The 27503-nt window shown below is 34.6% G+C and overlaps 1 protein-coding gene across 3 annotated transcripts in view; it reads right to left on the bottom strand.

Annotated features, from left to right (window-relative positions):
* Nucleotides 1-1311: 1311 nt before the first annotated feature.
* Nucleotides 1312-27503, bottom strand: part of LOC127865237 (uncharacterized) — a 45212-nt gene continuing 19020 nt past the window's right edge. Inside the window, exons 1-4 of one of the 3 annotated variants that reach the window (XM_052405269.1) lie at nucleotides 3388-3548; nucleotides 2736-2938; nucleotides 2016-2162; nucleotides 1312-1801 (exon numbers count right to left, since the gene is read on the bottom strand). In XM_052405269.1, coding sequence (XP_052261229.1) covers nucleotides 1632-1801; nucleotides 2016-2162; nucleotides 2736-2934 — 516 coding nt within the window. In that variant the 5' untranslated portion in view covers nucleotides 2935-2938; nucleotides 3388-3548 and the 3' untranslated portion in view covers nucleotides 1312-1631. Of the gene's footprint in view, nucleotides 1802-2015; nucleotides 2163-2735; nucleotides 2939-3209; nucleotides 3266-3387; nucleotides 3549-27503 lie in introns of those variants that run through there. The other 2 variants (XM_052405267.1, XM_052405268.1) reach the window with 2 other exon arrangements.

Raw genomic sequence — 27503 nt, 5'->3', positions numbered from 1 at the left:
TGTAGTAACTAGGATTTCGTTGAGGTCACGATTCTATGAAAATTGTCGTTAAAACTGAAAGTGTTGATTAACTGTCTTTGTATGCTCAAGGAAATCATTGCGTTGAAGAACAATGTAAGAGACTTGTAACAACCATTTTAAAATACGACTTTTACTTTCCGTTTAGACTCTGAAATCGACAACAATATTGTCAACACTTGACGTGCAACACTTGAGATACTTAGGCATTATTATTCGAAACCACATCCAATAAGCAAAGTGCTTTGCTGAAAATTGTAAAAGGCCTTCAGTAAAAGTGAATGCACGCAAAAAGTATATGTAGCGTTTAAAACCCGAACTAATAAAATATTTCTACACATGGATATTATTTGCTGTTCATAATACCAGAACTAGCGATGTACAAGCACTTGGTTTTTGTAGTTAAGCTCTCGATGGTTCAACGCTGGTCACTTTCGATGTTAGTGTTAAAACCAATATAAAAATGTCCTCTTACAGGTTTAGAGAGTTTCGTTAAAAATACATGATCAAACTTTTCGTTTCAGGTGAACACAGTACAACTCTCTGTCAATTCTAATATTAAGCATTTTGTATGTGGTGAAGATTTAATTAGCAAACATGCTTACAGTTGTGAGAATCTCCTTTTGCAACTGTGTGACAACGAATATTGTTTAAATTATGCGTTTACATATTTGATTTATAGAAATTTAGTTAAATTTGGATATTAAACTTTATTTTGCTTTAGATTAAATTCGCCAAAAGTCGCTCTACATTTAAGTCATGTTTTATTTATAACGTTATTAATCACTTTGAACAGTTCTAATAGAATTTCAATTTCTTTCAACGAAACGTAAAACATTACCAATTGTGGATTCCGCTGAATTATAGAATAAAAGGGCAATGTGCTTCAAGATATGGATGCTTTTATTTGCTTTACATGCAGCCATCCAATGAACGAACATATTACTTTGGTTATATTGGTATGTTTGTGTTGATATGCATTATTATTGTTGCTTTATTTACATGTGGCTCATAGTATATGTAAAGCTAACTGTATAGTCGACGTTTAAAAAAAAGTAGACAAAGGCATAGTGTTTATGAAGAAAATCGACATATTAACTAGAGTTGTTGAACAAAACGTTAAGGTATTAAACAGTATTAGACTTATAATATTTACTTCTCGGACAAGTTTCGGAGAACAACCGTAAAATGACAACGGGTTTGAAGAGTTGTAATGAAGTCCACGTTGTTCACTCATTGATTCTTTTAAGAACATTATATGTATTATAACTATTTTAAAGCAACACAAACACATCAGTAAACAATCGTTTATGTAATAATTTCATATTTGTCCTCTTGCAAGGCCATACACTTTTTTTTCGAAAAAAAATGGCTGGGTGCGATAATTCATATAGACGAAAACCGATCAGACAAAATCGCACATAAAGCATGTATATATGTGCATAAACTCAGATGTCTTGAGTGTATTCAATTTGTTTAAAGTTGTGTTTTACATATGTGTTGATGTTAATCCTTGATAGACAGATGGCGATCTCGAAACACTTAAGTAACAAAATGGAAATCTAAATAGATTTTGTTGAAGAATACAAATATTATATAATGAATGTCCTGTATTACATGCTTTGATATCCGGGAGGCGAGAGTCGCCATGAAGCTATCAATAAGATCCCCGATAGGAGGCACAGCAGATCCGAAAATGACACCAAGTAGAAGGATGCCGCCAAGTTGAGAAGTCCGGTCCTATTGGTGTTATACGTTGCAACGCCGATAACAAGCATCACCCCTGGGGAACAGTAAATTGTTGTTGTTTTTGTACTTTAAATCATAAACAATCAATTTAGTGAAAATATATACACCTGTTAAATGTGGTACTTATAACAGCCTTCACAATACTTTAAATTAAACTGAATCTCTTTAGGTACACTTATATAATGGGATATTTGTTGTGGTGTTGTTTTATCGAGATCTGCAGTTACTAGCTACGTCGCACTACGTACATGATCCCGATGTCACTATGGTAGATGACAGGGCCCACAGGTTCGAATCCTGCCTCAAGTACATAAAGGTCAGCGCGCCTGCCGCTATAGCCCCGAGTATACCCAGCAGGACGAACGCACGAACAACATAAAGCCAAGAGGGAATCTCTGAAAAAGAAGATTCAGAATTTCATGATGATCTCGTTTCGCTGACATGGCTCAGATCTTGGACAAATGATATTTATAATCTAGTTTCTGATCCTAGTAATGGGCAAAACATATTTATTTTTTAATAAAGCTTTTAATCCTGTGAGTTGAACTTAAGTTTGAAACATATCTTGTGAACATAAAATAGTGAAGATAATAAAGTTAACCGAACATTAATCGTTCGCATACCTTTTATTTGGATAAGACTCATTTCATCCAATAAGAATTGCAATTTAGAGCGTACACTAAAAACTCATCATATCGCAAATATACAAAGTGATCTTCGTAGAAATTATGTGACTCATTCATAATTTTATGTAGTGTTTAAAGAATGTTCTGTTATTCGAAAAAACAAACACAGGACGCATACTCAAGCGATAGGGTCAAAGCATTCACGGCAATTGCTAATGTGAACTTAATAAAACAATGTAGAGATGTACTAGCATTCTATAAATAAGCAATATGTATACGTTTTATTCCACGTTGTTTAAAACATAAGCTATATGTTGCCGTATTTTAAACACAACTGTATACCTGAACCATATAAGAGAGATACGTCTTCACATGTGTTTTCGCCACCATTGAAGTAACACACCTTCCACAATCCTGTGTGCACACTGGTCAGTCCGTTCGACAAACTCTCCCAGTACGGAATGGCATACCCAACGACGCTGAGCACAAATGCTACACAAACCAACACGAGGGCGGTGATCACGAAATTTCGGCGGGCCATTCTCCTGGAAACCGATGGGATTGGGCATGTCAAAAAATGGCAAACATGTGCATGTTAATTAAGAATTTGAACTAAACAGTGCATACACATGTAACATGCCACTTGGCTAAAAGAGCACAATATTTTGGTAAAGCGTTGCGATGTATGCAAAAAGTAAACACAAGTAATATGTAAATGGTTTTGGTTTAATTGTATTTAAGATTTTGATATTACATATTTCATATATAAATAGATAACAAAGCAATGCTATCTTAAAATGTAAATGTTACCCTTACGGCGATTCGTTTCGATATTCACACTTAATGATCCGATACATGGGATCCAATCGGCCATAAAAGATCAAATATTTCATAATAAAATTAGAACAAAAACCAAATTTTATTTTGATTGCTGTCCATTTATTTTATGTAAAAACACACTGAATCTTTATGATAAATTAGATGTGTTACTTACTCATAACTTAATTCCGCACGAACATACAATGCAATGCAGTCCTTACTTTAGTCACTTAATCGTTATGAACAAGAAATGACTTCTCAAGTCCACTTGAGCACTGTTTATATGATTCGCATCACACCATTAAGGAGGATTTCACAACTCGAGTGGCCTTTCTTTCAAAAGGTCCAAATCATATGACAATATACAGTACATACTTCAAGGTTCGAAGAGAAGCTAATGATAAGAGAATTAATACAACATCATTATATTTATAATGCACTTTTTGTGTCTACATTTTAATGTTTTTATATCGATTTTATCAATATGACCATTAAGTTTAAGCGTTTTTTTTATAAATAAATTGTATGTTTTTTCTATCATATTCTTAAACATCTGCAGTATTGTAATGGTATGTACAATGCCATTTAATATACTTACATATAAATGTGCATTTTAATCAAATCAAGACGTTTTACTCATGCATTACCCTGTATTAAATATGGCATTTAAATTTAGATAAACATAAGCGTATGTTTATAGAATGTATGACCTTATAATACTTCTTTCTTGAGTTAAATTGTTTCTTTATTGTTTACTTACTGTTTTATATTTATTAGATTGGTATTTGGAACATATACACACTTGTTTGTGCTATGCGCAGCCGTTACTATAGGATACAAGTGCAATTATGTTAAGCACACGGACACTTTAACTCTTAACAGCCTTTCAAAAGCCAATGTTAATAACACAAACCAAAGTTCTTTGTCTCGTAAAGATCACTGTCATTATTGCCAAAGATGGTCTCTTAGCATGTTAAAGTTTTATTTTAGGGTTGCATGTGGTGGTATTTTAAGGGATTAGGAAAAATGAATGTGTTTCAAAATGAAATTTATTTTTAACCAGCATCTAAACAATATGTAAATCTTAAGCCGAAAATAGTTCAACTTTGTATGTTCATTTGTTAGTTATTTAGAACATTTGCCAATTTTAATAGATAGATAAAAGATACGTGTTTATTTTTGTCTTCTATGGCAGGCATATCCTGTTATATACTTTCATCTCCAGACATGTTCTGACATATCGTGCCCTATACTTCCATGTCAATCCATATATACGATAGCTTTCCATATCTTGTCTTATCCTTCCATACCATTCCATATCATGTCATATCATTGCATACCATTCCACATCTTGTCATTTTCTGGCATTCCATTCCAGATCGTGTCATTTCATTGCATACCATTGCCTATCTTTTAACATTATGGCAAACTAATTCACGTATTGTCCTCGCATACCAGTTTATATCTTGTCAAATGAATGCAAGCCATTCTATATTTGTTCATATCCTTGTATACCATTCTATACCCTGTCATATCCTGCCGTATCATGCATTTCCTTTCATTATCCTAAAATATCTGTTCATATGGTTACAAATCTTGCTTCATCGTTTCGTATCGCGTCATACCCTGTGATATCTTGCTAAAACTCACACTGCTAGATGGCATTTAAACGTTGAAGTTGCACAATGTTATTTACCGTTTTTACTTTATAACGTAATTAAGTTTTTGGACACTCTTAATTTTCGGACACCCCCTTGTTGGCAAAATAATTTTTTTTTGTCCTCAAAATATTCGGACATACAGTACATCTTACAGCCCTATTTCACCATATTTCTTCCCTCTTTCGCTTATCTGGTGTCACTTCCATCATGTGTTCGTTTACCAGTTTAAGGTCATAAAACATATTAGGTGCATTTCATAGGGCAATTAACCATATTTATTTCGTAATTGGGCAAATAAGCATATATATATATGGTTTCACCCCAGGGAGATAACTGTTACAAATCAAAAACGCCCCAGAGCGTAATAAACATCAAGGTGTTAAATCAAAGTACTGAAAGTACTGGTTTGACGATGCTTTCGAAGATGATGGATATATAGCCCTTTTCGGAAAGTCGCTTATCTCCCCTGAGTATTCTCCGAAATTGGAGGTTCTCAATCGCCGGGTAGTATTGATTTCCAGTAACAATGGCGTCAGATGAGAAAGACAAGGATCGTTATCTTTCTGACATCGAAATTGACAAATTAAGTGTTGTACAATTGAAGGATTATTTACGATTTCACAATCAGTATGTGTCAGGGAATAATAATGAACTTGTCTTGAGGGCAAAAGGCGTACAAAAGCTAGGATTTAATGATCGACAGGTGCACAGGAATGCGGAAGTAAATTATGAAAAAAGGAAAACAGAAAAACTTGTTACGCCACTCGGTGAAAAGCTGCCACATCCAGATGTATTAAACACGTGGAGTATTGACCTAATGGACTTTCCTACATTCACAGATAGTGACATCTACAATTATTTTGTGCTGAAAATGAACACAAAAAAACAATTGAGATCAAAAGTGTATTATGTTGACAGACATGTACACAGTATTTTGTACCATGAGATAAGTGACAAATGTGAACATTGTTTTGTTAAATGCAAAGTATTACCATCTCTACCTAGTGCAAATGTGAAAGAAAATCCAGATCACAGTGTGTGGCTCTGTCTGTCAAAGGTCACTGGACAGGTTCATTCAGCAGAATGTAATTGCACAGCCGGGTGAGTGTAAACAGATTTTTATCTAAGTTCTTGCAATATTGAAACAATGCTATAAATAATTTATCAAGAGATATGCCTCTGTTACGATCCCTGATCCGGCATTATACGAATCATTACCATATATCTATATACTGGTCACAAGCTATTCTCGGGATGGACCAGTTTCTGGGAAATTTTCATCAAAATTTAGACGCTCGAGCAAAAAACAATGTGCAGTTTGAAAGTATGTCTAATTATTATGTTTATATATTTTCAGGAGCGGAGAAGCATGTAACCATATCGGTGCATTGATGTATGCCCTTTCTGACCTCACTGCTAAAAAGAAGGACGGTACTCTAGCATCAACCTCAAAAAAATGCGTGTGGGACAGATTTAATAATCCCCGGAAAAGAAAGCTAACGCCTAAAAAGTCTAGCGAATTAACATTTCGAAAACATACCTTTGAGTCAAAATTAGAGCCAGTTGAAAAAAAAACAACAGAAAAGAACTTTTTGCAATTTCTGTAAATGAGAACAGTTTCCGTTCAAAACTCGAAAAGTGCAACCCAACAGCAGGATGGCTTTTGAACTTTGTAGAAGAGAAGAAAGAGGTGAAATTACCAAAGTTTATAAAAATTGGATATAACTTTAGTGACAGTGTAGATCTGAATAGTGAAACTGTGAAGGATAAAATGGCGAAAATGATGGATACGCTTCAAATGGATGAACTTGAATGCGAAAGTGTTGAAAAATTAACCAGAGGTCAGGGAAAGAACGTACTTTGGGAAGATGAAAGAAAATTACGTGTAACTGCATCCAATTTCGGTGAAGTAATTTTACTGAAACAAGAGACTCCGCGTGAAAGTATCATAAAGAGAATGTTATACACCAGTGTCAATAACAAATATGTGGCATGGGGAATAAAACATGAGGCTGCTGCCAGAAGAAAATATGAATTAACAATGAACAAAAATCATCCAGACATTAAAATATCCCAGTGTGGTTTATTTGTGAAACCAGACATCCCGTACTTGGGTGCCAGTCCTGATGGGATTATTAGTTATACTGAGCACGGACGAAGTGAAACTGGTGTCCTTGAGGTTAAGTGTCCAGCATCAGACAAATGGAGAAATCTTCACCCAAATGACTGTGCTACAGATCCTGATTTTTGCAGTTACTTAGACCCAGAAACTGGTACATGTAAACTTAAAACTGGCCATAAATACTACTACGAAGTTCAGGGTCAGATGGCGCTTACTGGAAAAAAGTGGTGTGACTTTGTAATCTGGACATTAGGTGGTATGTCCGTGGAAAGGATCAGTTTCAGTGAGGAATGCTGGTCACATATGTTAGGGAAACTGAAGACTTTCTACCAATATGCATTTTTGCCAGAACTTTATTCGAGAAGTGTACAACGTGGACTGAAACTATTTTAGGAAGTTGTAATGAATTATGAACAAATAATGTGCTGAGTGATAACAAAACTGTTTCATGATGATATTATTAATTTAAAATTGAATGTTGTAAAGATGACAAAATCACATTGACAGAAATTAATATCAGATTGAATTCAGCTTGGCTTATTTCACATATGTCAGAAAGATTTAAAAGAAATGGAGTGCATTCTTTTGAGAATAGTTACAATTATGAATGTAAGATCACCATTACTAAATTTTAAATTCATTTCCAACGTTTAGATACTGATGAGCAGCAAACAGCATAAAACCTGAACAGACTGCGAGTTAATAGCATGTTACTACTTGTATCAGAAATCTTGGTTTATTATCCCAATTATAATTTAACTGCTGATTAAGTCTTCAGGAGTAGTATTAAAACTCAAAGATAAACATTTACTGAGGTATACAAAAGATATCTGTGTTGTCAGCGTTCTGTGTCAATGAATTTATGTTAACTTGAATCCAGTACAATATTTATCAGAATTTCAGTCTTATAATTTTGTTGGTCTTGCAAAACTGCTTTTGAGCTACAAAACATGTATAAATATATTGCCACTAACGCAGAAACACAATTTTCTTTGTTTGCCTGAAAATGTTTGTATGGAAAATGAGACAAGAAAATAATAATCAGTATTAATTTTATTTTCACAAATGAATGCTGACTGTAATATTTGAAGTAAAGTATTATTCACATAATTACATAGTATATTACTTATACTATACATATAATGGTCAAACACTTCTAATTTATTGTAATCTCACAAAATTTACTTGTTTAGCTTCAAACTTAATTTGTACTAGTTTTTGGAAGCAACTTTTTCAGTTTATAATAGTAAGACTATTTCAGTTACTATACACACTATATTTTAATTTCAAATGTTCACCTGCTTGGCACCAATGGTGGCAATAAATTTGTTAATCGAACACACATTTTCCAAATTTTTGATGCCTGTGTCGACATGGTAAAAGGCATTGTACCCTGGACAATTCGAAAGTTTTTAATTCGTTCCATTTCTCGCTCCACATGAATCCTAAGATTGGAAATAGTTTGGGTAGCCTCAACTTCATGGGGGAGAAACTGTCTCTTCTTGTTTTTGAAAGGGGGTATTATGAGTTCAACTCCCCTAGGTGTTGTCAAGTCAGCAATAAAAAAACTCTTATCCACCATTATCGCATCTCCCTCTTCACACAAGTTCACTAGTCCACACTGCTTTGTTATTTGTTTATCGCTTATACTGCCTGGATATAAGTCAGATACAAATGTCACAATCCCCGATGGGCTTATTCCAATCAATGATTTCCATGTCATACTTGACTTGTAGTCACTGTATAAAAGGGACTTCATCGGCAGAGAACACGGTGTCTCGGTCCTTATTTCTGTACAGTCTATGATTATGCAACACTTCGGGTATTTCCTCCTGAATCGCTCTGGCATTGTGTCATTGATGTTCTTCCTTGATGGGAATTTAACTAGGAAACTTGAACCGGAGTCCATGTAATCAACCCATCGATTAAAAATTGTGCTGCAGGTTCCCACAGACACATGGAACCTGTCAGCCAAGTCCTCAAGCAAAAGTCCCAGCCTAAGTCGCATCAAAACCATGAAAAACTCATCAAGAAGTCTCAAGGACTTGGGTCGACCAGAATCACTCTCTGGCATTCCAACACTGACCTCGTCAAACAAACATTCAAACGTTTCAGCATTTGGTATACCAGTGTAGAACAACACCTTACTGTCCTCATCTCTTACATCCTCAAAGGTGAAGCTAGACCGATCTACTTATATCCCAGCTGTAGACGTTTCAATAGTAGTCTGGGTTGATGCACTTCTGGGAACTCTCATATCGTCCGTTTGAGTACCCACAGAAATCATCTCCGGTTGCGCTTGCTCACACTGATTACGGATTATGGCGGGTACTGGTGTAAACTTTCCAAAGTCGTTGAGCTGAAAAAAATAAATACATTTTTACAAGCAAAGAAAATGCAGTTTGATGTAAAGATTATAGGTCTTTCTGTATTTTAATAAGGCATCACCAAACCGATAACTTCTTCAGTTTTTTTCTTTAAAAATGGGACGAGCAAGAGTAACTGACCCATGTTCATTCTTGAGACCTCATATAGCCTAGTGGCAACATATCGGCTTAAAAATATCAGATACCATTGGTTCGATCCTCGGCTGTGAGCTACATAAAATAAATCATGAACTGTGCCATTGGTATGTCTCCCCTTATCCCATGCTTGATTGTACCACAAGGAATCACTGATTTGAATGAATAGTAGGCTCGATTTACTTATCGTTCGGAATCGTTTATGAGCATGGTGAAGGATTGGTGAAAACATTTTTTTTCTTTCAAAAACACAAACAAAAAACCTGATGAAAAATAAATTACCGTCAGTTTGTAGACCTTTTCTCCCCCAGCTGCCTGTTGGAAGAAACAAGGAAGAGGATCTCCCTTGGTTGGTCCACGTCGCCCAACAAAGTGAACCCCACATAGCCTTCTTTGATCACTGTTGACAAAAACAAAGTTCGAACGAGCATTCTTGCAACGCTGGATCCAGACCTTCCTGAGCCTCAAATCGGCTGGAAATCGATGCATCGATACTTTCATTCCATCAATAACCTTCCCACCAAAGTTCTTACATACACAGCAATATCGTTGATGCGACGGCATTGTTTATTATGTGGATTAACTTTGAACGAATTGTTATTATCTCGGTGAAGTGCAATACTACCCGGAAGTGAGAGAGGGCGCTTAGCGTAACTATTTATAACTCCTTTAAAGAGTATCCAGCGACACTTTCCGAAAAGGGCTATAGAGGATATTTGTTGGATTCGATGGAATATCGATTTTTAAACTGCAAAAAATATCGATATTTTCACTGTTATCTTTCACTGTTTAAAACAGTAAAAAACCAGTTTATTTCACTGATATTTCTGTATAAATCACCGGAAAGCATAAAATAAATAAGCATCCATTTAAGTAAATCTACATCACCGCAATTGTGTAATTTTTATTGCTTGTCATTTATCCGCAGGTCAATAGTTAATGGTTGTGGTGCAATCGTTTTCGTTCTTGGACTTTGCACTCCCTTCAATGAAATTTATTTACCTAAATATCTCATATTTGAACTTACAATTCTTTTAGGAGTAATGGTCCAGACAACTGGATAAAACAGCAACAATATGCTAACCCATTATTTTTCGAGGAACATAATTAAGAATTCCTGTGCTAGCCCCGAATCACAGTTTGTTGGGGTATAATAATAGTCAAATTTTGTTTTTCTTCTCAAAAGATTGTCGTAGATTATAAGTTGAGGAATATATCATCCAAGACTACAACTTTTTGGAAGCCTTTTTTCATTTATTTGTATTGATAAACAAGGTTTTGTAACAATCTATACTATACATAGAAAGCTTTAACAGCACAATGTGGCTCACCTGAAACTGATTGTTTCCTAGTGGTGTTAACTAATTTTTCATGAAGATTTAGAAAAAACGGCATTGTGAGTATGAACAAACTATTTGCGTCTATCCTATCTAGTTGAGCCTTGTTACAGAGTTCCTACTTTTAATTATTTGAACATTCTGATCAACTGCCATGAAGATCAGGTAACAATTGTAAGTGTTAACATAGATTTTAATGATTTTAGTTATTGATCAAATGCTTGGAAGCACATGACCCACTTTGGAACGTGACCTGTTAATCACTGAAACTAGACCTTGTGACCTAAATGTTGAATATGCTACTTTCAAGCTTGACTTTGAAATCATTTAAAATAATGTTCTTACCAATTTACAAGTGGATCAGAGAGAGAATGTGACCACTAAAGTATTAACAGACCTTTTCTTATATTTGACCTAGTGCCCTAATTTTTGATAGAATATAAAACCCAAAATGACATAGAGGTGACTAGTTTCATAAGAATCTGGCAAAGAGGTGACACCCAAATTTAAACATTGTGAAATGATATCTTATGTGTTCACAATAAACTTTGGATAACATACAACAGACAAATTGTGATAACAAAAGCTCACCTTGTCACATCATAACAAGTGAGCAAAATAACCAAAACTATGACATCATATAATTGCTCAGTTACTTCCAATAACAATAATATGTTACTTTTGAAACAAATACAATACCTTCCCTTTCTTACTACAGGCTGTTCTAAAACAAGATAGCCCTGTATCGCTCACCCCAAACTCCTTCTATAGTGTCAAAAACTTGTTTATGATTTGACTAAGTTGTAACCTAGCTTTAGCCTGCCAGGACCAACTTGCAAATTCAGCTTTTGATTTGATTAAGATGGACATTGTTAGCAATTTTCATGAAAATCAGGAAGATAATGTGACCTGTAGAAAGGTAAAGGAAGTTTTCTATATTTTGACCTAATGACCTAGTTTTTGACAAACTTCCAACTTTCAAACTGAAACTTTATTTCATCGAGATAACATTCTGTCCAATTTTCATGAAGATCTGGAAGAAAATGTGACCTCTGGAGTGTTCACAAACCTTTTCTGTGATTTGGTGTGTTGACCTAGTTTGGACCACAAATGACCTACTTTCAAACTTAACCTAGAATTGACAGAGATGAATATTTACCAACATAAGACAAACACGGGCTGTTTGTAAAACATGCATGCCCCCCATATGGGCTGTCAATTGTAGTGGTAGCCATTGTGTGAATACATTTTTTGTCACTGTGACCTTGACCTTTGACCTAGTGACCTGAAAATCAATAGGGATCATCTGCCAGTCATGATCAATTTACATAAGAATTTCATGATCCTAGGCCTTACTATTTTTGAGTTATCATCAGGAAACCTTTTAACTGTTATGAGTCACTGTGACCTTGACCTTTGACCAAGTGATCTGAAAATCAATAAGGGTTATATACCAGTCATGATCAATGTACCTATGAAGTTTAATGGTCCTAAGCGTAAGCATTTTTGAGTTATAATCCGGATACTATTTTACTGTTTTGAGTCACTTTGACCTTGACCTTTGACCTAGTGACCTAAACATCAATAGGGGTAATCTGCAAGTCATGATCAATGTACCTATGAAGTTTCATGATCCTAGACGTAAGCATTCTTGAGTTATCATCCGGAAATCATTAAACTGTTTTGACTCACTGTGACCTTGACCTTTGACCTAATGCCCTGAACATCAATAGGGGTTATCTGCGAGTCATGATGAATGTACCTATGAAGTTTCATGATCCTACGCGTAAGCTTTCTTGTGTTATCATACGGAAACCATTTTACTGTGTCAAGTGTCTGTTACCTTGTCTTTTGACCTAGTGACCTGAAAGTCAATAGGGGTCATCTGCGAGTCATCATCAATGTACCTAAGAAGTGTCATGATCATAGGCGTAAGCATTCTTGAGTTATCATTTGAAAACCATTTTTTAAAGTTGAGTCACTTGACCTTTGACCTAGTGACCTGAAAATCATAAGGGGTCATTTGCGAGTCATGATCAATGTACCTATGAAGTTTCGTGATCCTAGGCATAAGCGTTCTTGAGTTATCATCCGGAAACCATTTAACTATTTTGGGTCACCGTGACCTTTGACCTAGTGACCTCAAATGGGGTCATCTGCGAGTCATGATCAATGTCTCTATGAAGTTTCATGATCCTAGGCATAAGCGTTCTTGAGTTATCATCCGGAAACCATTTACTATTTCGGGTCACCGTGACCTTGACCTCTGACCTAGTGACCTGAAAATCAATAGGGTTCATCTGCGAGTCATGATCAATGAACCTATGAAGTTTCATGATCCTAGGCATAAGCGTTCTTGGGTTATCATCCGGAAACCGTTTTACTATATCGGGTCACCGTGACCATGACCTTTGACCTAGTGATCTCAAAATCAATAGTGGTCATCTGCGAGTCATGGTCAATGTACACATGAAGTTTCATGATCCTAGGCATAAGTGTTCTTGAGTTATCATTAGGAAACCATTTTACTATTTCGGGTCACCGTGACCTTGCTCTTTGACCTAGTGACCTCAAAATCAATATGGGTCATCTGCGAGTCATGATCAATGTACCTATGAAGTTTCATGATCCTAGGCATAAGCATTCTTGAGTTATCATCCGGAAACCATCTGGTGGACAGACATACGGACATACGGACCGACATGTGCAAAACAATATACCCTCTCTTCTTCGAAGGGGGGCATAATAATACAGTAGCATGAACCAACAAGGGAGGCAACTTGTTATGTCACAATTTGGCAGTGTATAAAAAGTGGTACTTAATTATCTCGCTAAACATGGGTCTAAATTACGTTTAAAAGCTATTTTCTGATTGGATGAAACAGTCCGAAATCATCCAATAAATAAAGTCGAGATATTTATCTTGCGGAACATGCAATGCCATGCCGCATGCAAGCTATTTATAAAGTAAATATCGTAAATCAAAAAGTTTATGGGTTTTTTTCGCGGTCATAGACAGTGTTCCTGGCTGAAAACGATGCAATATTACTTTTAAATAATTTATGCATTAGTTTTTAGCAAGAAAGAGGTAGAATATTAGTGTAAAACATAAAAAAAAATATTTAAACTTTTGTCTGCTACAATTTAACGAGTGGTTACGGAAATTACCGATTGTACAGATGTATCGACAGACATATGAAAAACGAAAGAATAGCTTGCATATTTCAAATTCATCAGCCTTGAAATTACCTATTAATCAAATGAGAATCGAAATTATTAAAATATAAACCAGTAATGTTCATTAACACCAAAATCTATGGACACAACCATCATATTTTTGGAAACCGTGACGTATTGTTTTTCGGAAACTGACGATCGGTAATTTCCATAACCATATGGAAAATTTCATCACTGACAAGTTTCGTTTCTAATGTTTTTCTCAAATATTCTACCACAAAATTATTGTATACCATTACACAAATGAATGACAAGTAATAATTCCTTGATTTTGGGGAGGGACACTGTCTAAATGCTTACAAAAACAAGTGTAGACAAGTGTTCGTTTTATCCGATATATTCATTCATCCACATTGCTCAGACACTCAATTATATTGGAAATTATTACGAATATCTGATTAAACTTACATTATTTATTTTTATCTTTAAACTTCCATTTCATAAATGTTTTTTTTTTTGATAAACGTCATCAATTATTATGTGTATATAGATTTCTCTATAGTTTGAAAAACATTTAGGCAAATATTTCTCTTGTAAGATAAAATGCAAGTAATTAATAAAATATTCCCTTTTAATCAGTATGTTGGTTTATCCGTCGATAACAATATCACTTTGAACATTGAATTATTTAAAAGTTATAACAAACATTAAATGTTCTCCGAACAAATGATTCATAACACATATAAGAGATTGATAGGAAGATATGAACAAATCAAGGTTGCTAGGTTGCCCGCCTAGAATGGTCCCGTTAGTATGGAAGTACTTGATATATAAATTTATTAGCCTGTTAGTGTTGTAAAGACATAAAATATTTTATGAATGTCTCAAAGTGTAGAATTATTTTGCATTTAGTAAAAGAAAGGCAACATATAACCCTTAAGTGGCTGACAAGAGCTTGTGGCTGAATACAACTAAAAAGAGGCATTATGATTCTTGTAAATAAAAGTAAACATCATTATATATACATTTTCTGATCAAAAGTGTTATTTTTAGTGAATATGGGAAAAACATTTTCAAGAATAAACAATATAATTATAAATGTTTTGGCGAAGTGCGTCATAGTATTATCATAGTACCAGTTTTGGTCTAAAAATCCAGTAACATTTTTTTAAATTTCATAACCCCTCCTTGTTGCAAAAAAAAAACATGAAAAATAGAATTTTCAGAGTAACCTATTAAAATAAAAAATAAAATGCTTTATTAGACCCTATATATTATTTTTGCAATCATTTTTCATCAATTACAAATGTTTAAAAAAGTATTGTTTCATGCTACTCATGGTACCAGTTTTTTGTCAGAAAATTAATTACATTTTTTTTAAATGCGTTACCCCATGTTGCCAAAAAATTCATAAAAAATATAATTTTCAAAGATATCCTTTAAAACAAAAAGAAAATGCCTTCTTAAACCTTAAATATTATTCCTTCAAGCATTTACATCAATTATTTATGTTTGAAAAAATCATTGGTTCATGCTAAATACTGTTTGATATACTGTAAATAATGTAACTACACATCCAAGTAGTGAGTCCATCAAACTATTGCAAACGAAACACCTGGTGTGCCAAGGCACCAGCCGAAGTCAAATGCCTTCTGACTTAGTGCATTTTACTATTTATATTTGTATGCAGTTGTATGTGTTTGAAAAAATGTATAATCTTAAATGACATCTTCTGACCATGCATGTCCTAGATTTCAAAATCCAGGCCCTGGTCTGACACATTCGTAACCTTAACATTAAACGGTGTACGGAAGAAACCCCCTTCGGAAGAAACCCCCTTCCCCAAAAACGGCATAGCGGAACCAACCCCCTTTCATATTTTGCATACGCGGAACAAACTCCCTTCCTAGTTTTGCATATGCGGAATTAACCCCCTTCCGTAGCGGAATAAACCCCCTTCCATAGCGGAACAAACCCCCTTCCATAAAGAGAGAATATGCACGTTTTTGTAAAATATTTTGTAAATACGCTAGCTATTCTTACGACACAGGCACACTAACTCCGATCCTAATAAAAAGACGAATGCTTCGGTTTTTGTGGGAAAATATGGACGTAATATCGTCGTCACGATCGGCGCAGGGCGCTAATTTGTCGATGTCGCATTTTATTAAATTCATCTTCAATGTAAAAATGTTCTTGCCTATTTTGGGTTATTGTAACATATTTTTATCAATATAGTACAATTTAATAAAACTCTTATAATCTCAGTTTAACGAATTCAAGTCAAATTCACACGAACATCTCATCATTATCAAGTTGTTAGCAAACTGCCGGTACACTTCTTTAATCAGCACAAAGCAGTTTGGAAATACATTTTCAAACCTTCATTTAATTAAAATCAATGTCCTTTAATGTACTGGCTATTGTTGATAATGGTGAAAAGTATCATGATTTTCGCCTTTCATTCATTTCCGAAAAAGAGTTTGGAGTTTTAGAATCTAGGTTGACATGTTCGTACTTTATACCGATTTGTAGCGTTTATATTTGGAGTTCAGTTTTAAATATTACATCTTGCTAAGGAGAATAGAATTCTGTATACGATAGAAAAAAATGGTTTAAAAATGAAAGTAAATAAGGAATGAAGAGAGAACAAAGTAGTGCGCGGTCGTAACGCACCGAACTGATGCTAAGGTCTTGGCGCTTATGCTTTTGTTTAGATACCGGCCATTTAATTTCCTTTGACATGATTATTATATTTTTATGGAATAAATTGAAATATTTTGTTCTAGAAACATATCAATTAAGCTAATTATTATTGAAGCTTAATAAATTAACGATCATAGCACTTGTTTATGACATTGAAAGGGTGTTAATTTTATCTCTCCAACACGATGTTTAACGCGATAACGATGTTTGAGATTCACAACTTGACTATTTAATGTGTATCATTAACAACTTGTGAACTAACGACCGGTACACTCCTTTAATCAATTTTTCGCACCTTCTTTTAAAGTGATATTATGCGAGTTTTTCACTGTTGAATTGAGATTCATAGCTTGAATATTTAATTTGTACCATTAACATCTTATGAACAAAAGGCCGGTACACTTCTTTCATCCGATTTTCGCACATTCATTTAAAGTGATATTATAGGTTTTGAATAGGGGGTTTGTTCCGCTATGCCGTTTTTAGAGAAGGGGGTTTCTTCCGAAGGGGGTTTATTCACATTAAACTGTTACCAGGCTTCTGAATTTAATTAGCCAGGTCACAAGAAAAGGGCAGTCTAATCAGTATCCAATTTAACTATTTGTCATTGTCAGAAAACCGCTCTTAAACAAACAGCTTTCAAGCAACTGCAGGCTGAACTGGATCTAAACTGGCCACAATTGCCTTAATGTCTCTTTTACTGGGATACAGTTCATTTAACTTTAAAGGGATCTTTTCACGTCTTGGTAAATTGACAAAAATTGAAAAAAGTTGTATCGGATTCGCAAATTTTCGTTTTAGTTATGTTATTTTTAGGAAACAGTATTACTGAACATTTACCATGGTCTAATATAGCCATTATATGCATCTTTTAACGATTTAAAAATTATAAAGGGTTGCAACGCGAAACGATTGAATAATTTGGAGAGTTATGTTGTTGTTGTTTAATTGTGTGAAACTACAAAGACTGCTTATATTAGGTATAAAATACGTCAACCATTTATACTTGGCAGAATAGTCGAGCAGGCTAATGCGTTTTTACTCCAGGACTAAGGGGGTCACTGGTTCGAGCCCTGCTGCGGACTACTTTTTTAAAGAATTTTATTCTGGATTTTTAACTGGAGCTTTTAAGATCCAATGTTTACATTTATCAATATAAAGCGTTTAATGACTAACTTCAAAACATGTCAAAACCTGTGAAAAGGCCCCTTTAACATAATATCTACTCCTATAAATATGAGGTCAATATACATGGTTTCCGGTCTTTTTCCCCCCTGGACGTTTCTCCCCTGGTCTGTACTCCTCCCAAACCCTAGACTTTTCTCCTCCCAACATTTTTTTATTATCTCGATATTGAGGTAGGAGAAAATTAAGTATGTGATTGAAGAACCGTTAATGAAGGAGCAATTCAGTTATACCAATAAATGTTGGTGTTGTTATTGCGTTATCAGTGAGTAGTGTTATTTTTAATTTAATTTTGTTGTATGTCTATAAGACTATGAAAGAAATAGTAATATAGCGACATATTATATAAAGTTTCTGTTTAAGTTTATAAGTTAATCTATTTAAATAAAAATTGATTGTTAATCATTCTTCAATATTTATGAAATGATCAAAAGATGTTGTTTTTCACAATTCTATATTTTGTTTATAAGAACTTGAGACTGATTGAAATGTTTGATGTCCAGTGATTAAATACACAATTTGATAAAATTATCATATTTATGATTGATCTGGAACATTGTTGGGTGATAATTAAATAATATTCTTCATTTAAAATATTATTTCATACAAAAAATATTATTTAATACAAAAAACTTCTGAAATGATATTATTGTAACAATTTTAACACATCCATATTTTTTTTATTCATTTTAATTAATATTTATTACAAAAAATATATTAAAATTTTCATTAAATGTTTTACAAAACTAAAAATTGTTTTTGCTGTATACCATAATATTATGAGTAAAAATTTATGATTTGAAATAAAATAAAATTAATTAATTTGTAATTGTGTTGTGTTTCTGTTTAAAATATATTTAAACTTTCATTAAATGTTTTACAAAACTAAAAATTGTTCTTGATATATACCATGATATTATGAATAAAAATTGATCATTTGAAATAAAAATAAATTAATTAGTAACTGTGTTGTGTTTCTGTTTCTGTTTAATGATCAGTTAAAAATGATCCAAGATGTTGATTGGCACATTCTTTCAAATAAACAAGGATGGCATATTCCAAAGGATGACAAATTCCACCCATGTAATTTAGCAAGATTTTTTTCACAAGAATGTCTTAGGGATTCACACCTGACCATTTCCACATCCTGTCCATATCCAGCCCAGTCCCAGTGTCATGAAAAGAGTTAGTTTTGATTTGACTTTCATTGCTTCATGATCATTTTGAAATTTATATTTTACAATTTGGAAATTGTTAAATTGTTTTAAATTAAAAATTAATAATCAATATTCAAAATTTGGGTTGCTACACATTTAAATCACACACTTATTTTAGCAATTTATTTCAATTTACTATCATTTATTGTGTGATCTAAATCTTTAGCAGTTTAACTTTAAAAAACATAAAATGATAATTCTCTTGAATAATTTAGTATTTTTTTACATTTTGTACATTAATACTTTGGCATTAGTAAATAGTTAGTTAATAAAAAGTTAGTAAATAAACAGTAGCTTAGAATATGTTTAAAATAAATGTACATACTGTATTCAAATTAATGTAAGGATTTATTTTGAAATATAATTCTTAGTGACTAATAAGTCTAAATGTTCAAAAATAATAATAAACCTAAGTCCTCAAGTGGATTTTTTTTTCAGAAATGCAAATAAGACTGAGTTTTTTTTACATTTGAGTCCGGTTATGTAAATATAGTATTAATTTTATCTCAATATTATAACAAGAGGGCCAAGATGGCCCTAGTTTGCTCACCTGAGAGGAGTCGGTTCATTCAATCTTTACCAAATGTCAAACTTGACCTAGATATTGTCCAGACAAACATCCTGGTCAAGTTTCATCATTATTTCATCTGCGAGTCACGATCAATGTACCTATGAAGTTTCATGATCCTAGGCGTAAGCATTCTTGAGTTATCATCCGGAAACCATTTTTCTAAGTTGAGTCACCGTGACCTTGACAGCCATTGTGTGAATACGTTTTTTGGCACTGTAACCTTGACCTTTGACCTAGTGACCTGATAATCAATAGGGGTCATCTGCGAGTCATGATCAATATACCTATGCAGTTTCATGAACCTAGGCATAAGCGTTCTTGAGTTATCATCCAGAAACCATTTTACTATTTCAGGTCACCGTGACCTTGACCCTTGACCTAGTGATCTGAAAATCAATAGGGGTCATCTTCGAGTCATGATCAATGTACTTATGAAGTTTCATGATCCTAGGCATAAGCGTTCTTGAGTTATCATCTGGAAACCATTTTACTATATCGGGTCACCGTGACCTTGACCTTTGACCTTGTGACCTGAAAATCAATAGAAGTCATCTGCGAGTCATGATCAATGTACCTATGAAGTTTCATGATCCTAGATCTAAGCGTTCTTGAGTTATCATCCGGAAACCATTTTACTATTTCGGATCATCGTGACCTTGACCTTTGACCTAGTGACCTGAAAATCAAAGGGGGTTATCTGCGAGTCATGATCAATGTATCTATTAAGTTTCATGATCCTAGGCATAAGCGTTCTTGAGTTATCATCTGGAAACCATTTTACTATTTCGGGTCATCGTGACCTTTACCTTTGACCTAGAGACCTGAAAATCAATAGGAGTCATCTGCGAGTCATGATCAATGTACCTATGAAGTTTCATGATCCTAGGTCTAAGCGTTCTTGAGTTATCATCCGGAAACCATTTTACTATTTCGGATCATCGTGACCTTGACCTTTGACCTAGTGACCTGAAAATCAATGGGGGTTATCTGCGAGTCATGATCAATGTATCTATTAAGTTTCATGATCCTAGGCATAAGCGTTCTTGAGTTATCATCTGGAAACCATTTTACTATTTCGGGTCATCGTGACCTTTACCTTTGACCTAGAGACCTGAAAATCAATAGGGGTCATCTGCGAGTCATAATCAATGTACCTATGAAGTTTCATGATCTTGAGTTATCATCCGGAAACCATCTGGTGGACAGACGGACCGACATGAGCAAAACAATATACCCCCTCTTCTTCGAACGGGGGGGGGGCATAATGTGAAAACTGCCCCCCTCCCAGCAGCCATGTTCTTCAACTGACCGGAACCATTTTTGAACTCAACTCTTCTATCGAGAAAACAAATGTTCTGAGCAAATTTCATGAAAATTGGGCCAAAAATGTGACTTCTACTGTGTTCACATGTTTTCACTTTATACATATAGAGAAAAATGCGCCGCCCACTGGCGGCCATGTTTTTTCACCAATCCCGACCATTTTCAAACTCGTCCGAGATATCAATAAAACAAATGTTTTGACCAACTTTTATGATGATTGGGCAAAAATCGTGACTTCTATAGCGTTTACAAGGTTTCTCTATAGCCAAATAGGGAAAACTTCCACTATATACATATAGAGAAAAATGCCTCGCCCACTGGCGGCCATGTTTTTTCACCGATCTCGACCATTTTCGAACTCGTCCGAGACATCAATTGAACCAATGTTTTGACCAACTTTCATGATGATTGGGCAAAAATTGTGACTTCTAGAGTGTTTACATGGTTTTTCTATAGCCAAATAAGGAAAACTGCCCCGCCCACTGGTGGCCATGTTTTTCAACGGATCGGAAACACTTTTGAACTCAACCAAGATATCATTAAGACAAACATTTTGACAAAGTTACATGAAGTTTGGGCATGAAATGTGACTTCTACAGTGTTTAGAAGGTTTTTCTTTTTTTACCTAGTGACCTAGTTTTTGACCCGGCACAACCCAGTTTCGAACTCAGTCGAGATTTAATTGGGACAAAGCTTCTGACCAAGTTTAATGAAGATGGGACAAGAAATGTGGCCTCTAGAGTGTTACGAGTAAATGTTAACGGACGGACGGACGGACATACGACGGACAAAGACCGGTCACAAAAGCTAAAAAGCTACAACATAAAAATACTAAAATTCAATTTCAAAGAAATGCAAAGACTGTTTAAATAAATTTAACATTATAATGTTGAAATGACATAAACGCACTCAATCTATTTCATTGACAAATCGTGAAAATGAAGCAATGATAAACTTTCTTTCTCTATTAATGAGCTTGATTGATCACTGATTAATTAACATTGATAATAGATCAATAGAGGCGTTAAAAGTAGCAGATTAATCCACCCAGTATGAAATATACTGGGAGGAGAAAAGACTAGGGTATTAGGAGGAGAAAAGACTAGGGAAAGAAATGTCCAAGGGGGAGAAAAGACCAGGGGAAGAAAGACCGTACACCATATACATGGACTAAACGGTAAATTACGTCTAAATATTTGGACTATAATGATATCAACTACTTAAATAGAAAGAAGAAAGAATTCATACAAACCAGTAATTTGAGTAAAGAGTTTGTAATCAATGTTGTATTTCAGGACAGCTTGGTGATATGCAAATCCCATATGACATGTTGATATCGGGTATCATAGCCATTCAATAAGTCGCAAAATGCTCTAACAAAATTTATAAAGCGAAATGTGACTTAAATTGATAACTAAAAATACCAGTATCATCAGTATGCCAGTTTTGCCTTGTCAAGCTGTCGAGATCCAGAAAGTGCTTCATTCACATTGAATATATCCTTCGAATTCCATTTATTGTTGCATTACTAAATAGCGAAACAAGCCGATTTAAGCTGTAAGAAAGTTTTGACACGAGTGTTATCAAGTCTCTCATGGGCGAAGCCATTGTTGTAGAAAGTGATCCATTCACATCGAATATATCCTTTGAATTTCATCCATTGTTGTCATTAGCGGAGATTTAGTGAATAAATAATTCATATATCATAATTGACAGCTTCTAAATAGCGAAACAAGCCAATTTATACAGTAAGAAAGTTTTGACTCGAGACTCTCATGGGGGCGGCCATTGTTGAATATTGAAACACGAACGACAACTCTGCTATGAGAATGTTATCAATGAAAATCAACGAGGTCGAGGTATTTCGATTAGAAAAATCGAGTTATCTCAATCGGACTGGCTCGGTCTTTTATATAGGTCGCCATTGTGAAGAATTGTTTTATGGTAATCATACCTTAGACGATGCTGTTCCAGCATCGTCAAAAAGTGCATATACATACATGTATATGTAAATAAGCACGTGATATTAGTCGTTAATAAAATTGAGGTTTTACACATTGCAACCCCGCATCCTATCGTTTATGCAATCTGTTTTGTTTATGTCTTAATTTCTGGACACCCAAATATGTAAGTGTAAAACTTAAAGCAATAACGGTAACTTGAAAAAACTTATAATGCTCGACATTATTTAAAAAAACTGGAAATCCACGTAATTGTTTCATCTTAATCCATCTTTCATACACATTGAGCGCTTAACTTTCATGGTATGTCATACTTAATCGCAAAGTATGAAAAACTGAATGACCACTGTAACATTACTGATGACATGTAGATTACTATTTAGGCAATACTTTAAATCATGCAGATATAACTTAATAGATCGAGTAATTTTATCCTAAGAAAATATACATGATACGACAAATATATATTTAAAGGGTAAGCATTTAAAGTTAATATGAATTTGTTTTTCCGTTCTTTTACGAAATCAATTTAATGTAAAAGTATAAATTGAAAAAAAGACACTCAATACACTTTCGAAAACATGTTGATTTGTTCCGTCATGATAAAATCGTTTAAGTTTCTATTGAAAGATCAACAACAACATACCAGGAAATCGCATTTGACAATAAATGATGTATAGAAATCACATCGTGCGAAGCCCGTCTACCCCGATGCTGAATATTCGTAGAGCATAGTATCTTGATGTCATTGATAATGTCCATGATGATAATGAATGAAAATGATGACGTATATATGAAGTTAAAGACGCCGATGACGACGCCGATGACTCCGGCGATGATGTAGTTCATGTTGTTGTTGATGATAATGATGATGATGATGATGATGATGATGATGATGAGGATGATGATGATGATGATGATGAGGATGAGGAGGAGGAGGAGGAGGAGGAGGAGGAGGATTAATTGGTCCGTTTTTATCATTCAATTGGAGTAAGATATTATTTTTAAAAAATCCATTTGCCTAAATGCAGGCAGCCTCAGAAGACAGTGATTCGGCAAAGAAACTTCGACAAAGCCCTGTTCCTTAAAAACACGTTTAGTTTGATCATTTTGATCTGTTCAATGATCGTATAAACTTATTTTAAATTTTAAACTTAATGTTAATGTTAATAAAGATGAAAATTTGCATCGTTAATTTCTTATTTATTTTTTAGCATGCCGAGTCAAATCTTAACAGCAAACAAACATTCTATGAAGGTCAGAGGCAAATTAATAATACAGGGTTACACTGACGTTTTACGGACGTTTGACTGGTAGTTAACAATGATGCGCACTCGATTTCTTATAACAATAATGGCTGGCGCTCCTTTCTTTTACCACTGCCCAACGAATTAAAAAGAACTGCGTACGAACGTGATCGAACTGGCTGAGGACGGACTCGGTCTGACTGGAAACGGTATGCTAACGGGGACAATGGGAAAATTGACCCGATTTGAACTGGATAAAGACGGACTTGCAACGGGACAGGACGGGATAAGAACGAGCTGCACGTAGCGCGAACTGTATATGAACGTCATTTAATAATATTGAAGATTTTTTCTGACCAAAACTACACGTTCAAGCAAGTTCACATCCGGTTCTGCATTTTCTTCAGACGTTTAGTTACAGCCACGTTCTGCACGGCGATTATAAAACCGACTACGTTCCTGCCAGTTCTCATTTATGTTTCACGCTTTGAGCCGACCAGATGTACATTTGTAATGCCTCCAAGAAAAAAATCCGCCTAATTGGCAGTGCGGCTAGACGCTGTCGCAATTGTCGAAACCTTTCTCGGCCCAGCAAAACATTATATTGCTGCTCTGCTTCTAACATATATTGCACGAAGCCAACATTTACAAAATTAACAGCTCCAAGGTTGCCCATGTTTCAACTTAAAATCACAAATGATGAATTTTGAGACAACAACCTCTATTTATATGCACATTGTCTGAACGTATTATATTTACGGTTTGAACGTCGTAACAACTGCATTGAACGAGTACTACGAACTTGGAACCTACTGCGAACTCCTTAAAACGAGTACAACGTACTAAGAACTTACTGAGAACTTATAGAACGTATTGCAAACGTTGTAAGAACTTATATCTTTTAGTTTCTATTTACACGAAACAAGATCGTACTTGAGACGTAGTGCGGACGGGGTCGGTATGTCTGAGAACGGATTGGACGGACTAGAAACGGACTCGATCGGACTCAATCGGTGTGGTATCGTACAGGTAATTACGGTCCGATCGAACTACGTTGTGGCACGTTCTTAACCCGACCTTAGTACGACCTATCCGTTCTTAGTACCTCCATTCCGTTTCCAGTACGTTGTTACTACGTTTAGTTGTAGAACGGGATGGTCGGAAGAAAGTTTTGAGTAGGCTCAAAGTTCCGAAACACCTCTCCCGTTCAACCCCGTTCCAGGTCGTCCAAAAAGTTCGAAGACAGTTTGTAACACGTTGCTACTACGATCATTCCGTTCTCACACAGTTCGAGCCCGTTTAGTCACATTTTTCAGAACGTACTTTGAACGGAGTCGGTGTATCGGGGGTATTAATGAGAATTTGATTTATGTGCAATATGACCGCTAGTAAAGTGCAACCGCTTGAACGGTTAGAAAAATGTCGGATTAGTGCGGAGACTTCGTATTACAAACGCGCGGTTGCACTTTACTGAAAAAAATACTTATTTGTTTCAAAAGATCATGATACCTATAGAAAAATCTCACGCAACTTTATCTCATTAAAAATGGTGAAATATTTAAAAAGACATCATAAAAAATGTTAACTGGGACGCGCTTTATTCACCCAACACAGATCTTCAAAAGTCACGTGGTATAAGCAACGTGACATATGAACCTCTTTACCAGAGGACATTAAAGGCTTATTGACCAGCGTGCACTGGTCTATTTGGATCAAAATCATTTCTTTGGCGAATACCAAAGGTAGCTGGGGTAAATTATAATTACTTTGGCTAAAAAATGATCTGAGAAATGCCCTCATAGTTTTTAAAAACTTTTTTTTTTAACTATCAATACTTACATACTGTATCTCTTTCATATTGGATTCCCCAGTAATACATATCTTTCATATATATACATTATTCGCAAATATCTTATTATAATACAATTGGTGTTATTAAATATAGGCATATCGTCACTAACCAAGATTATGTTTATAAAAAAACTCAACATTACACCTAATTACATCTCTTCAAAAAACTATTTTTTCAAACTATGTTCAACATTTTCTTCCCACCAAACATAAAATATACCACTTGGAAAAATATTCAATGGCACGATAATATGATCATAGAACTTTCGAAATGATATTATAATAGAATTTTCGAAAGCATACATATCAGTCATATCAACTTCAAACTCTTCCTTGATTTTACATCAATATTATGCTTAAATTGTGCTCATCTATCCAAACAAAATTATATAACAGCAGGTCTACAAAAAGTTATAAACATACTTTCAAAAAGGGGAAGTAAGAGTGAATTAACAGCAGATATTGTGCTCGTCTCGATGTAGTTAAAGTTCTTATGTATTACATAATGTATAAATAATCGTTCGAATTTGATGAAGTACTAAACAACTATTTTATTATTGCTTTTATTTGGGTTTTCACAAAATCGTCATTCTTCTGCGAACGTCTTTACCTCGTTTATATAATGGTGCCAAACGGAGGAGAACAAATTGGTACATAACAGAATGTGAGATATTATTAAGACCAAAGATTTGTTTGAAATTTGCAGTCAGTTATGCGTCGCTTAATACGTGTAGTATGAATGTCATTATATATGAATCATTTGGCAAAACTTTTCTTAAAAAGACTAGGACTTTTGGTATGTGATTGGATGTTAATAAAAACGAATCTCAAGATGACAATATTTGAGATTAGTACCCAGTTTGTGTGTGTTTTTTCAAACATTTAATTATTTTGTAAAATTTTGCTCTTTTCTCACGAAATAAGGTTAAATCGACCTCGAATAAAAGTTATCACCGTCAAAAGACATTATATTGTACAGCTAGTTATGCTAATGTTTACTTTCATTCCTGAAAATATATTTACATGTACAACAAGCACCATGGTTAGTGTACCTCAAGGTCAAAACACATATACAAACACAGTTATGATAGCCGATGTTGTTTAGTTTCATTAAATAATCCATTGTGTCCATTGGCGATGTGTTGTGCAATATCGCTCTATAAGCTTATACTTATTTCGTTCATTAGTATTCATTGAATTTGTTGCGTTCACTAATAATTCATCGGGTCAAACTGTCCGAATACAACAAGTCTGTGTTTAAGCATTGATGACTTTGATGCACATCTGGGATGACACTTACGCACATGCACTAACACCATTTTCACAGAGCACGGCTCACGTAATCGTAAGTCGCACTTTCGTGTAGAGTCGTGTTCTTTATTGTTACACTATCTTTTGATAACGTGACGTA

Source organism: Dreissena polymorpha, chromosome 1 (genome assembly GCF_020536995.1).
Source record: "Dreissena polymorpha isolate Duluth1 chromosome 1, UMN_Dpol_1.0, whole genome shotgun sequence".
NCBI lineage: Eukaryota > Metazoa > Mollusca > Bivalvia > Myida > Dreissenidae > Dreissena > Dreissena polymorpha.
Note: the sequence above shows the minus strand (reverse complement) of the source record. Positions and strands in the feature narration are given on the sequence as shown.